General features: G+C 42.3%; 1 protein-coding gene across 2 annotated transcripts in view; it reads right to left on the bottom strand.

Moving 5' to 3' along the window:
- kiaa0513 (KIAA0513 ortholog) overlaps positions 1-12449 on the bottom strand; it is a 60126-nt gene that overhangs the window by 43459 nt on the left and 4218 nt on the right. For both annotated transcript variants that reach the window (XM_031868120.1, XM_031868122.1), the window contains exons 2-4: positions 4604-5202; positions 1171-1270; positions 843-916 (exon numbers count right to left, since the gene is read on the bottom strand). In XM_031868120.1, the coding sequence (XP_031723980.1) occupies positions 843-916; positions 1171-1270; positions 4604-5004 (575 nt within the window). In that variant the 5' untranslated portion in view covers positions 5005-5202. The remainder of the gene's footprint in view (positions 1-842; positions 917-1170; positions 1271-4603; positions 5203-12449) is intronic.

The following is a 12449-nucleotide window of genomic DNA, read 5'->3' as shown; positions in this document are numbered from 1 at the left end:
ACACACACACACACACACACACACACACACACACACACACACACACAGCGCTGCAGCCAGAAATCCTCAGTGGAGCATCAATGTGGATTCATCCGCCGCTAAAGAAATAGCCCCCATAACATGCACTATTGTCTCCCGTTTAAGTCATGTTCTGTATTAAGAGTGTTGGGAAAAAATCTAAATGACTAATTAGTATGCGTTTAAATGATTAAGGAATGTTATACATTTAACAGAGGCTCATGTCCTCTGTAGTGTTTAAGGCCTGTGTCCTTGTGTGAACTTTCACTGACACCAGGCATCCTCAGCAGATGTTTAGTCTATTAAGAAGCAGTTGATTGCCACTTCAAAGAACACTTCAGCTGTTTGTCCTGAATAACAATGATAATAAATGTGTAGAAAGCGTCAATACTTACGCAGGGCTGATTTGCGACCATGACTTACGAGAAAGTGACCTTTGTTCTGGAACGAATTGTTAGTGTCCAGATACGTAGACGCCTGTGTGAAACGCAAAATGTGTGTGTGTGTTGCCCTGTGCCAGCCCACTGCATGTTGTTTACCTAGTATAAATACCAGAGACTCAGAGACAGATCTTCGAGCAGCCTTGATGTACATTCTGTATGTGAATCAACCCTGTCTCCTTCTTTGCAAAGAATAAATAGCCAATGATTGATGATTTTTACACCAGTCTCGAGTGAATTTTTCTAACAAAGAGATTTTTGTCTTTTCATGGGGAAAGCTGACAAGAGAAACATTGTAAATGATCATCGGCCGTATCTTTCACAGTCACATAGGATCAGACGATCAAAGCATTCTCGTCTCAACCACAAATATCATAAACTCACTCAAACAGAACCACTGCAAATGACTGCACCAGTCTGTAGAAGGTGGCTTCACTCACACGTTTAGAGTGGCAGCGCTGTGAACACAGGAGGACAGAGAGTTAAAGACAACATCAGATAAATGACACACATAAAACCTCACACTGCAGCTCATTCTATGAGATATTTCAGTTTGATTTCCTGCTGTCATGTTGGTCATTTCGTCATTTGAATATGTGAGTTTATGTATGTAGGGGGTCCAACAAGAACCTGTCATTCTTTGCATTTGGAATATTGCAGTTATTTTTCCTTAAAGGTCAAGTATGACATCTCACTAGTTCATCATATTTACCTGTGCGCTGACGTGTTTGGCAAACCACTCCCTGCCTTTGCCGTTCTCTCCACTGCACAGCTCTCCAAAATGAGCCTTCTCTTCCTGGTCAAAGTCCTCCCTGTGAAGACACGGTCCATAAACTCATCACAGCATGGCTCTACAGACCCTGTGCGTCACAGCTGGCTTTATTAACTTAGTCATTTATCAGATGGATTGGACTATTCAGAAAATGGCATGGATATTACAAATCATTATTAAATCAAGTTTGAATTGATAGTAAATGATCAAAGTGTGAAAAAATAAATAAGAAAAAGCATGCACAATTTGAAATACCAAATCAATTCTGTATTGTTAGCAATGTCAAAATGTGCAGTTGAGTTACAGCTCAGCAGTGGCACACCTTGTTTTTATACCACCAAGCTAAGCTCCAAGCACCAAACTGATATTCCAGAGAATTTTTAAAGAAATAGTTCAATTATTTTTCCCAGAGGATCCGTCATTTCCTTGTATCGCATTCATTGTCTGTGTAAACAGACTCATTTGCATAATATTGAGGTGTAGGTTGCTATATGTCCAGCGTGACATGCCACCTTTTAAACCAACCGTTGTGGATGTCAAATGAAGAAAGATTCAGCAACTGCACCGCTTACTTCACGCCTCAAATGTTTTCAGGAACACATTTCAGTAAAAAAACATTTGCAATATAAGAAAAGGTTTCCAAAACATTTACTGTATATAAGAAGTGGACGAAGTCATGGTGACATCACTCATTGGTTTGTGAACTACGGCTTTGAAGCCCCAACTTTGGCACTCTGTCGCCATCTTGTTTTTTTGCAACCAGAAGTGACACGATAGGAAACTGTGAAAGTGTTTAAAGTTCTAGACGAAAACACGGACAACTCCCAGACCGGACAACAATCACTGTGTAGCCCCGCCCTAAAGCATCCCCTGCTTTATGGTCTGTGTGACTCTAAATGGACCATAATGTACTAAATGAACATCATGCTGTATTGAAGAAGACTTGCAACTAGAGATTGAGAGGTTCTCTTTGTTGGTCAGTAGTAATTATTTTATACACCATTTTGTATTGTTCTGTTTTCAGGGAAGGAGAACACCTGTCAATCATATATCATGAGATCGCCTAGTGGCACGCCCATCAAGCGTGCAATGCTGGGAAGCGGTGCAACCCCTCGCGTCCAAAAACACCTCCACAGAGCAATGAACTAGAACCTGGCTGATAAGCTAGTCACGGTGTCATGGCACTTTGTAAAGAATGGTAAAGGATGGATGTATCATTCCCTCCATCCTTTATTGCTGACATGCAAAGCAAAGGAATTGTGAGGGTTCACGGTTTTCTGTGAGGGCTTCAGTGTAGAGCAGAGACTCGGGCGCAGACACAGACACAGGAAACAAGGTGAGGTAGAATGCAAGGTTCTTTACACCAAGCAGTCAAGAACAGGAACTAAAATCAACTCTAACAGGGAGTGTGAAAAAATCCAAACAGAAATAAAAGGCAAAGTCTCAAAAAAGGGCAAAGTCACAAACCATGGGACGGAGACGGTCAACACGAGGGACAAACACTGGAGACACGAGGAGCCCACGGGGAGGAACAAGGCCGAAACATGAAGCACCCCGGGGGAATGACAAATGACAATCTGACAACTGGAGCAGGGCAAGCATGAGAGTATAAGTATGTGTGGGGTGATGAGAAGATTGCAGGCAGGTGAGTTGAGATGAGTGGGGTTAGTAGAGGAAAAAGCCAGGGGCAGGTGATTGGGCACAGGTGAAGAGAATGAGCACGATCAGGACAACCGCGGAGAGATGAAAAGACTACAAACAGGTGGAATGCAAGAAAGCACATGGTGTTGCTACTGGCCGTCTCACACAATGAAGACGGTTAGGAATCTAGAAGACTCCAGTCATAACTGATCACTGGACTGTCTTACAGAAGGTAAAAAGGACAAAGGCAAAGCAAGAGATTCATTCTTTTAGACAAGATGGATTATGACATTACAGAAGTCGGTTTACCATCTGTAGGTCACTGTCCAAAGGCCAACGGATGGCAAATTACCCAACAGAGAACCAGAACTCAGCACGGTCAGAAATGATTAGGCCTGCAGCAAAAATGCCTGAGAAAAGATATATATAAATGTCTGTGAAATGAAAAACAAGAGGTAGCCTGATATCTAGAAGTTCACCCTGCTCATATTTGATTTCTTATCAAATACTCATGCGTCCGTTTGACTGCTGTTTCCCTGGGCCTCTGCTGGGGAGTCATGGGAATCTCTGACCGGGTGAAGGCTTCAAGTCATTCTGAGTGACAAAATTGTTGCATCTGAATGTAAATACACAGCCTAAAGCAGAACAAATGACCACACAGTCAGCAAGAGTGAAACAGTTGTGACACAACAAATGACTGTGTGCTGAGGAGCTATATCAAGGTCATTGATGCCAAAGGGTTCACGTTGTCTGAGCCGGGACTTCTTACGGGCAGACGGGAACACCAGATCCATCTCAGACAATACTTAGCACTCTCTGAGATGAGCAACTGAGGGGCTGCCTGCCATCCAGCCACACAACACCAACTACTCCAGTGTCCCTGAGGGAAGAGCGTCTGCTGTCTCTATGAGCTGCTCTGGACCGTCTCTATACTGTAGTCCCTGTGCTGCTCAACTCTGGAGAAGAGCAGCAACTATTGATTACGATCATTAAAAGAGTACTCCATCAGGTTAGCACGTAGGCTAGTTCTCCAATACTGGAAAAAAGACAACCGCCCAGTTACACTTGTTGGTTGAGAGATGTCCAACAGCAGCTAGAACTAGAGAAACTCAGGTCTGAACTCCGTGGCTCTGCAGACTAACTTGAGAAAACGTTGCATTCCTTCCTGGACAACACTGAATCCAAGCTTTAAATCTCCTCATATGTAAATTGCAGAGCTAGTCATTGTCATCTTTTGGACGTACCACATTAATGAGTTTTCAAGTAGAATTCATAAGCAGCTTCAATCATAATTCATATTTTGACTGATATTCATCAATCTGTACATCTGCAAGTTCTTTAAGCAATATTGACAATAATGAGTCACTGATGCTCATTACTGTTGGGAAGATTGTACATCCGCAACAACTTGATATCTTTTTGTTTTGTCAGAGAAAGAATGTGCCATTTAATCTGTAAAAAGAGAAATGTCTGCTTTAAAACCCCTTTGTGCACAGTTTTGTAGAAAAGTGATTGTAGCATCTTTCAAATGACTCTGTTGGCATAAGCTTATGTTTGTAGAAAAATAATAAAATGATGGTGAATATTGGCTCAGTCTATTTTCTAGGAGTTGCCAGAGTGGAAGTTTTTTGAAATTGTCACATAGGGGCTTTCGATGAGTCAATCATGTTGCTTTTGACAGATGCTTTTGATTCTTTTTAGTACATGCATGTGAAAAAGAGATCTTCCTTACTTTCCATGAAACACCTTCTCCACATAAGCCTTCATGAACTGCCTCCTCTCCACCGTCTCACTGTCGGCGTCCTCTCCACTGTGAGCGGATGAAGAGGACGACCTCCTCAGCTCCCACGTGTGAGAGGGCGGGTCCATGTCGTTCTCGCTGTCTGCCGACTCTGTAGCATCGCTGTCGTTGTCTCCTCCCTCTTGGTGGTGGTGGTGCTGGTGGCGAGTACTGGGCTTGGTTGGCGCCATGGGCTCTGGCAGTAAAGGCTGCTGGTGGACTCCCATGGAGGGGGCCTGCTCTGGGGAGAAAATGTCAGTATGGCCGTGGTGTTGGCCTCCATCTATGCTGAGAGCTGTGGCCTCGGAGGGCAGATCAAAGTCTATTAGGTTGTCCACTGCTACAGCCTCCATGTTGGACACAGGTCCCTTTCTCTTCGCTCTGCAACAGTGTTTTCAGAATGAGCTAGTCTGCGCTCTGCAGGAACATGAGGGGGGGTCAGAGATGTGGGTGCTAGTTGGAGGTCTCGACTGTTGTTATTGGGTTTGGATTTTGCAGACCCCACATCCCTGAGGGTGCCGACATCAAGTGAACTCACGAACCCAATTCATCTGCGAAGAAAGGAAGGCAAACGCTAGCTTTGTGATCACCTTTTACATTCAGTTACACATGTAATAGACCTGAAGGCAGTGAGAGGTACGCCTCGGAGTCTACAGCCATGCTAACAAGCTGAGCGCTAACATCAGCATGCTAACATGCAGACGTGCTGCTGTTGAACATGCTGGCTCCCTGGGCTACTTCATACTGGAACAGAGCCATCATTGACGTTATTGGGGCTTTCCCCACAGCCTGGTAATCACACTGAATAGACGGTGGGCACTCTGTCAGCCACAGTAGAAAAAGCACAGGTGTTACGTTACTGTTGGCCGCATTCCATTTAGCTAATCCAGTTCCAGGGTCCTGGTCTTGTGCATACTTGGACATCTAATGGAACTGAATAATCAATAATGTTATTTGGGATATTGATATTGGGCCAATAGTGACTCAAATAGCTGGATCGGTTATCGGTGACTATGGGGCTGATCTATTCAATTAAATCATGTGATCATATTCTATATAAATTATTATTGGAATTTGAATTCCTGTTTAAATATTGTGGTTGGGAATTAGAATGATACATGATGGCCTGGTGGCACATTGCATATTACTGCTACGATAAGTCTAAATATCTGCTGTGAGTTCTACGGCCATTTAGATTCACTAAAGAGTTTGACCTTGTGTTTGTGTTGGAATGCTTGATATCTTGTCTCGTTTGGCTCTAAGCACTCAGCAGTGACTAACGTATCTGTCCTTTCCATTAGAAGCACCAAAGAGCTATTATTTCGGTACGTTGACTTCAAACAACCTGTACAGCTGCCGTTATCTCATCAGCTCATGTCACCATCTTCAGGCTTTTGCACAGGACGAATGACCCCCCCACTCTGAATCCCACAGAGCTCTGACTGGTTGGAAACATTGTTATTGAAACATTGTTAATGAAACAAAGTTCAATAATGAATTCAAAAGTATTGTATTGCACACTTTTATCTTGAAAGTACTGCTATATGAACAACAGGGCAATAACATTTGGTTTAAATACTTTAAAACACATCAGGTTCTTGTTAACAGCAGTATTCTCTTTACACAGCAGCAGTTATAACACAGTTATAATGATTCTGATCATAGATATTCAGCCGGTGTTCACAACTTTATCTTCATGTGTGTAAGAGATGCAATTTAAATATACACCTTGAAAACTGTAAACCCATCTACGTCATGTTTTTATGTTTGTTAAATTCTCAGTAGTGATACTAAATGATGCTTATTATACATATTACAAACAAAACACTTTAAAAACGCGCGATTAAATAATTGTCGGCGTAATTAATGAATGCGTTATATAACGCATTAACTTGCCCAGCACTAGTGTATATATATATATATATATATATATCCCAGGGCAGCTTTAAACCTGTACGTTGTATGCTAGTGGTTATGAAATCTCAAGTGACGGTTTAATAAGCAAACTAGTTCCTGTTTATTCAGAAGTCAGCATTGATATCATGCAGATAACAGTTGGATTGAAAACCACAAAGACAGGAAGCTCAAATCTTAAACTTCATATCTGATCAAACAAGTTCCCGTGTGCTGCACCTCTGTCCAGCTATTGTGTCAGTCAAACAGCACTGTACTCGACGTTGGTCTGATCTTAACCCCATGAGCCAATCACAGCACGGTCTCATACTGCTGGCTCCCACACGGGCCTCTTTAGCCCCACCCCCGGCCCTCATACACACATCCTGCTCCGTCTTTGAGCTGATCTGCTGCAGCAGCCCCTCTATCGGCATCTGCTCCTCTGACCCCACACAGTTTGTGCCGTCAGCTTTAAACAGCCTGGCACACTTGTTGGTTTCGGAGTGTCTGACAGACCATGAAGGCAAAATTCTTTATATAGAGGTCAATAAAGAATGAATTGAAATATGCTTCAGCGGCTGGCTCTACTGCAAACCAGGCCTTCTCTGCTCGGCTTGTTCTGGTTTTGATGACCTCAAGATTTGTTTCCATTTAAAAAGGTCCTGAAAACATTTTGTCACCGAGTTTTTTACTTTGAGCAAGTCTTCCATGAAGACACAGGTGTGGTTATGAAACATGAGAGATGTCTGTGTTTCTGTTTCTCTCTGTGCTCCCCTCACTGGTTTCACAATCTGAAGGGTTCTTTGGTCACCGTCAAACAAATCGGTCAAACCACACCCACACAGTGCTGACCAAGCAGATTAGCCCAGTTAAAGGGTTTTATATTCATAGATTTGTTGCTTATAAAGTTTAAATATGAACATCAATCTTGTAGATTATCTATATACTTAAGATTTGAAGGCAAGTGTTCAGGGGCTGTAAAGCCTGTCCTAAACTCCAAAGAGACAGAATGTATGTCAAGAGACACCTACCGAACACCTCGCTCAAAGAGGAAACAATCACATTAGATTCTCGTACAACTGAGCATGAGAAAAACATACACACTACATATGTCAACACTTGATAATGTAGAAACTGTGAATACCCTTGTAGTCCCAATGAAAGCTGAGGTGAGAGCGTCTTTAGCTTGTGTACTGCCAGTGTTCCCCAGTGAAATGGAATATTTGAAAGGTGTACAGTTACAATGGAATCCTTTGTATTTGATTGGACGGCTGAATGAATGGCTGGTTAGTATGTAGTGCAATAGAGTGCTGCAGGGAGGACATACGTTGGATGTCTAGCAGGAAGTTAGCATCGCACTGGTTCCCTCGACTAAAAGACAACGAGACTGTTGCCAGTTGTCATTCTGGATTATTGCAGATAATAATAATCTCTGTGGCAAACAAATGATTATGATACGTACCCATTTGTTATAATCTTCACAATTGAGCAACACTTATGATTTCTGAAGCATGAATGAAATCAGCAGAAGTAACAAGCTAACGTTATAGGAACTCCACCACGGTCACATGACTTCAGGTCTGCACCACTAAGCTAAAGGAGGACTAGTGTTCTAGTGAGGTTTTTATTTCATGATTTCTTCAGGCATCTAACCAAAAACCCATTAAAAAAATAAACATCGAGTTTGAGACGAGGCAACTAGATGATTCACGTGTGTGTTTGAGGACTCATTCCTGCAGGAGACTGTGGCTCCACACACACATCCATGCCATCAACATGCTGCTTGGTTGATTAATGCATGTCATGATATTATTAGTTGAAATTGATCAGTAAGCACACGTCATATTTTGTTTTACTGGAAGACAAGATGAATGATTTTCATATAAAAATACAAATGATTAAAACTTCTTTTGCATTATTGTTAAATAGGAACACAATATGAGCCGGGAGGCATTAAACCACTGGAGGCCGTTCAATTCATTACTCAACAGCTGTCAAAGTTATGTGATGCTCATCACTGACATCTACAAGGCATCAACATGTTTCTCTCTTCCGATCACTCAAAGCTCTTTAACACTACATGTCGTCATCATTCACCCATTCACACACATTCATACACTGATGAGGAGCTACCATGCAAGGTGCCACCTGTTCATCAGGACTATGTCATCATTAGAACCCACTCATACATTCATACTGTGGGACAGCCCGAGGGAGCCACTTGGGGTTAAGTGTCTTGCCCAAGGACACATCGACATGGACTAGCGGAGCCGGGAATCGAACCGCCGATCCTCTGATTGAAGGACGACCCTGCTCTACTGAGCAGAGGGTCGTATCAAATTATTCAGCTTAAACGCCAAAGACAAGATATTGAGTGAAGCACAGAAACCCGGCCTCTGTTCTGGGAGGATTTGTGCAAATGTTTTAGATCACTTGTAAGATTCTCAGCGTATTGCGAAGAGGTGGCAGTCAGAGCTCCACGTTACGGATTCAAATGAGGAAGAGGAAAGAAGAAGGCCGTGATACGCCACGTGTTAGAGGCTCAACTGTGTTAGAACTGACTGATACGTCTTCTGTGAGTGTGATGACAGCTTCGTGTGACTGAACGGTCTTGTATATGTACAATTTGTTTGAACAGACATCTTGATCTTAATAAGACTTCCTGAATAAATAAAGCCTATGTTTGTCATGTTGAGGAGGCAGAGTGAGATCTCAGCAGTAAAGCTGAGCATATGGCCCCCAGTTCAACAGTCTCACTGGCGATACTGAAGGTGTAAAACGTTGCCGGTCACGTGGAGTTCTGAGTCAAGCTGAGCCAGCAGAGCCTCTCAGTAAGTCGTGACTCCCTGTGTTCTTTCCCTCAGACCGCTGCAGTATTTCTGCTTCCATGAGCCAGAAGGGGAGCCCCCACTACACACCCCTCCTCCGACACAAACACAGAGCTCGGAGGGAGGGGCTTCTCTTGTGATGGAGGACACTGAGAAGCTTGAGTGATTTGGTGCAGAGGACCTCTGCTTGTTGCTATTGGCCGTGCAAGACGACGGCATCACGAGACCCCGTCCTGCCCTCTTATTTCTCCTCTTCAGTGTGTGCTGCAACTTGGCATGATTCACACATTAAGCAACATGCCCCCGAGCCCTCTCCCATCCCCCAGGAAATATCAGTCAGCACACTCGTCCGCAAAAACATCAGTTGGGCAAGATAAGAGGGAAGGCGCCATCCCCCTTGTGTTGTTTTCACGGTTCACCCGTCTCCATCACTCCGGCTTTATGAACAACATGCAGCAAATGCAAAGCAGTAAATCAGCTTCCATGTCAGATGCATTATTACATATTATAGAATATTAATTCAGCATGGGGCCGACGTGCCTTCGGAGTCCCCTTCTCAAGCCGCTAGTCCGTTACCAAAATGCTCTCTCAAGCATTCCCGAACAAAGCTCAACCTGATGGAGGTGGCAAGTAATACCCAGCGTGGGACTTTCCTGACCCACAATCCTTTGGCTTCCTTGTGTAATTTGAGAGGGCAAGTTGTTCAGTATTCTCATTAACATATCTACTGGGATGCCTCACTCACCACAACAGAAACAATGACAACATTCTTTGTCTTGTTTTTTAACTTTGGATGGATATGATCAGAGAGATGGTAACAAGGCTGTTTCTCCTTCCTCCTGGCTCTCTTACTTGAAGGATAACTTTGATATTTTTATACCTGGACCTTATTTTACATGTTTTGTGTCTTAGTGACTAATGGGGACAACCATTTCTGAATTTGATCCAGTATTACGCAAGAGCGTTGTAGTTGATAGCGGCTAAATGGGTTGTAATGTGATCCTATTGGGGTATTCAAGTCCACTAAAAGTGCTTGATTGTGGTCGGTGACTGTTGAGCCCACATCTTCACAGAGACCTGGATCCATCGTGGTGATCGTGATCATTTTTCCCATTAGTCACTTAGATACAAAAACATGGGGAAATAGGGTCCACCTTAAGTTACCCTTTAACACATAGAATTCTATTCAACACTGTCTGACAGTTTTATAAATAGATAGACTCTCCGCTTGTACCAACTCGTCCTTGTCTCATTTTATACACATCTCCCCATAATTCAGCATGGCACGTTTGGTATCGCTTGGCTGAGCAGCTGCATTAGTCAAGACTAGTGGTGTAACGGATCACGGATCAGCCCTCCCGGTTCGGACCACTTGTGAACTGCAGATCAATTGAGTATTTTTTCAATTTTTTTTTACAGTTTAATCATCACAGTGTGTAATAAAGTTTTACTGCTGCTGTTCCTTTTCAAGTAACAAGTCCCCGAATATCAATGCAGAGTGTCAGTGAACAGATATAAAGCAGTAGTGTGTTCACTGAACGGAGCAGGTTAGAAGCATTTAACGGCGGAAGTCATGGCGAGCGGATGAGCGGAAGAAGCTCCCGGCGTCATTTAAGTCGCAAGTTTGGGAGCATTTTGTCTTCCCTGTAACATATAATGACGGATGAGGGTGCTGGACGAAACTGTTACGGTACATAGGCATTATTTAAAGAGAAAGACACGACAACGGCAGCACATCGGCATGTGAAGAGACACCATCCTGGTCTTTCAGCGGCGGGGGTCAAGGCACAACAACAAGGTATCATCGCGGCATTTAAGAAAGCGTTTGTGGCAGAATCTGACCGGGCTAAAGCTATTACAGCATCTATTCTCCGTAGTGGAAAACAAAGGATTTCTAAATCTGGTTAAAGTGTGTCTGGAAGTCAAAGCTGAAGCAGGAGTTGTGATGATGTTTACAAAAGACACTTTGGGTGAAACGGTCACTGCTCGACTCTTTGAGTTGGTACAATGTGTCTTATCAGATGACTGCATGGGTTACTTGCCCTGCTGAACTGTTTCTTTTTGCAACGATGTTGCAATGTTTCTGAAGCTCTGCAATCATCTTGTTGTGAATAATGTTCTTATTACTGAAAGGAATGATAGCCAAAAGTTATGAAAACTGAGACCAAGATTGTAATACACCAGAATCATCCGTCAGGTACAGTGCTGGCCTGAGTAGGTGTTATTTTCCACCACGGCCCTGAACCAACATGATTATCAGTGTCAGAAGTGATATCAGTCCTCCAGCTGAGCTGGACCAGACCTCCACAGGAAGCAGGGAGGGGGTGAGGAGCTCTTCTAGTGGACCCAAACAACACTGGACTACACTATGTGTCACCTGATTGCAGGTGTTAACATTGGCAGGAATAACCTTTACCCGTTTCTATCACCAACAAGTAGAAACTACAACTACAAAGTCCCATTTTTACTGAACAGCTTTAAAATCACAAATCCCACCAAATAAATACCATTGTTTCACGGTCACTTATAATATGGTGAATATGTATATGTATATATATATATACACATATATACATACATATATATATATATACATATATATACACATATATATATACACACATATACATATACACACATATATATACATATATACACACATATATATACATACACACATATATATACATATATACACACATATATACATACATACACACACACATATATATACACACACATATATATACACACACATATATAGACACACACATATATAGACACACACATATATAGACACACACACACACATATATAGACACACACACACACATATATATACACACACACACATATATACACACACACACACACATATATATACATACACACATATATATACATACACACATATATATACATACACACATATATACACATACACACATATATACACATATACATATACATATACATACACATATACATATACATACATACACACATATATATATATACACACATATATATACACACATATATATATACACACATATATATATACACACATATATATA

The sequence above is a fragment of the Anarrhichthys ocellatus genome, unplaced genomic scaffold, assembly GCF_004355925.1.
Source record: "Anarrhichthys ocellatus isolate YVR2014 unplaced genomic scaffold, GSC_Weel_1.0 scaffold41, whole genome shotgun sequence".
In the NCBI taxonomy this organism is placed as follows: domain Eukaryota; kingdom Metazoa; phylum Chordata; class Actinopteri; order Perciformes; family Anarhichadidae; genus Anarrhichthys; species Anarrhichthys ocellatus.
This window is presented reverse-complemented; position numbering and strand designations above follow the sequence as displayed.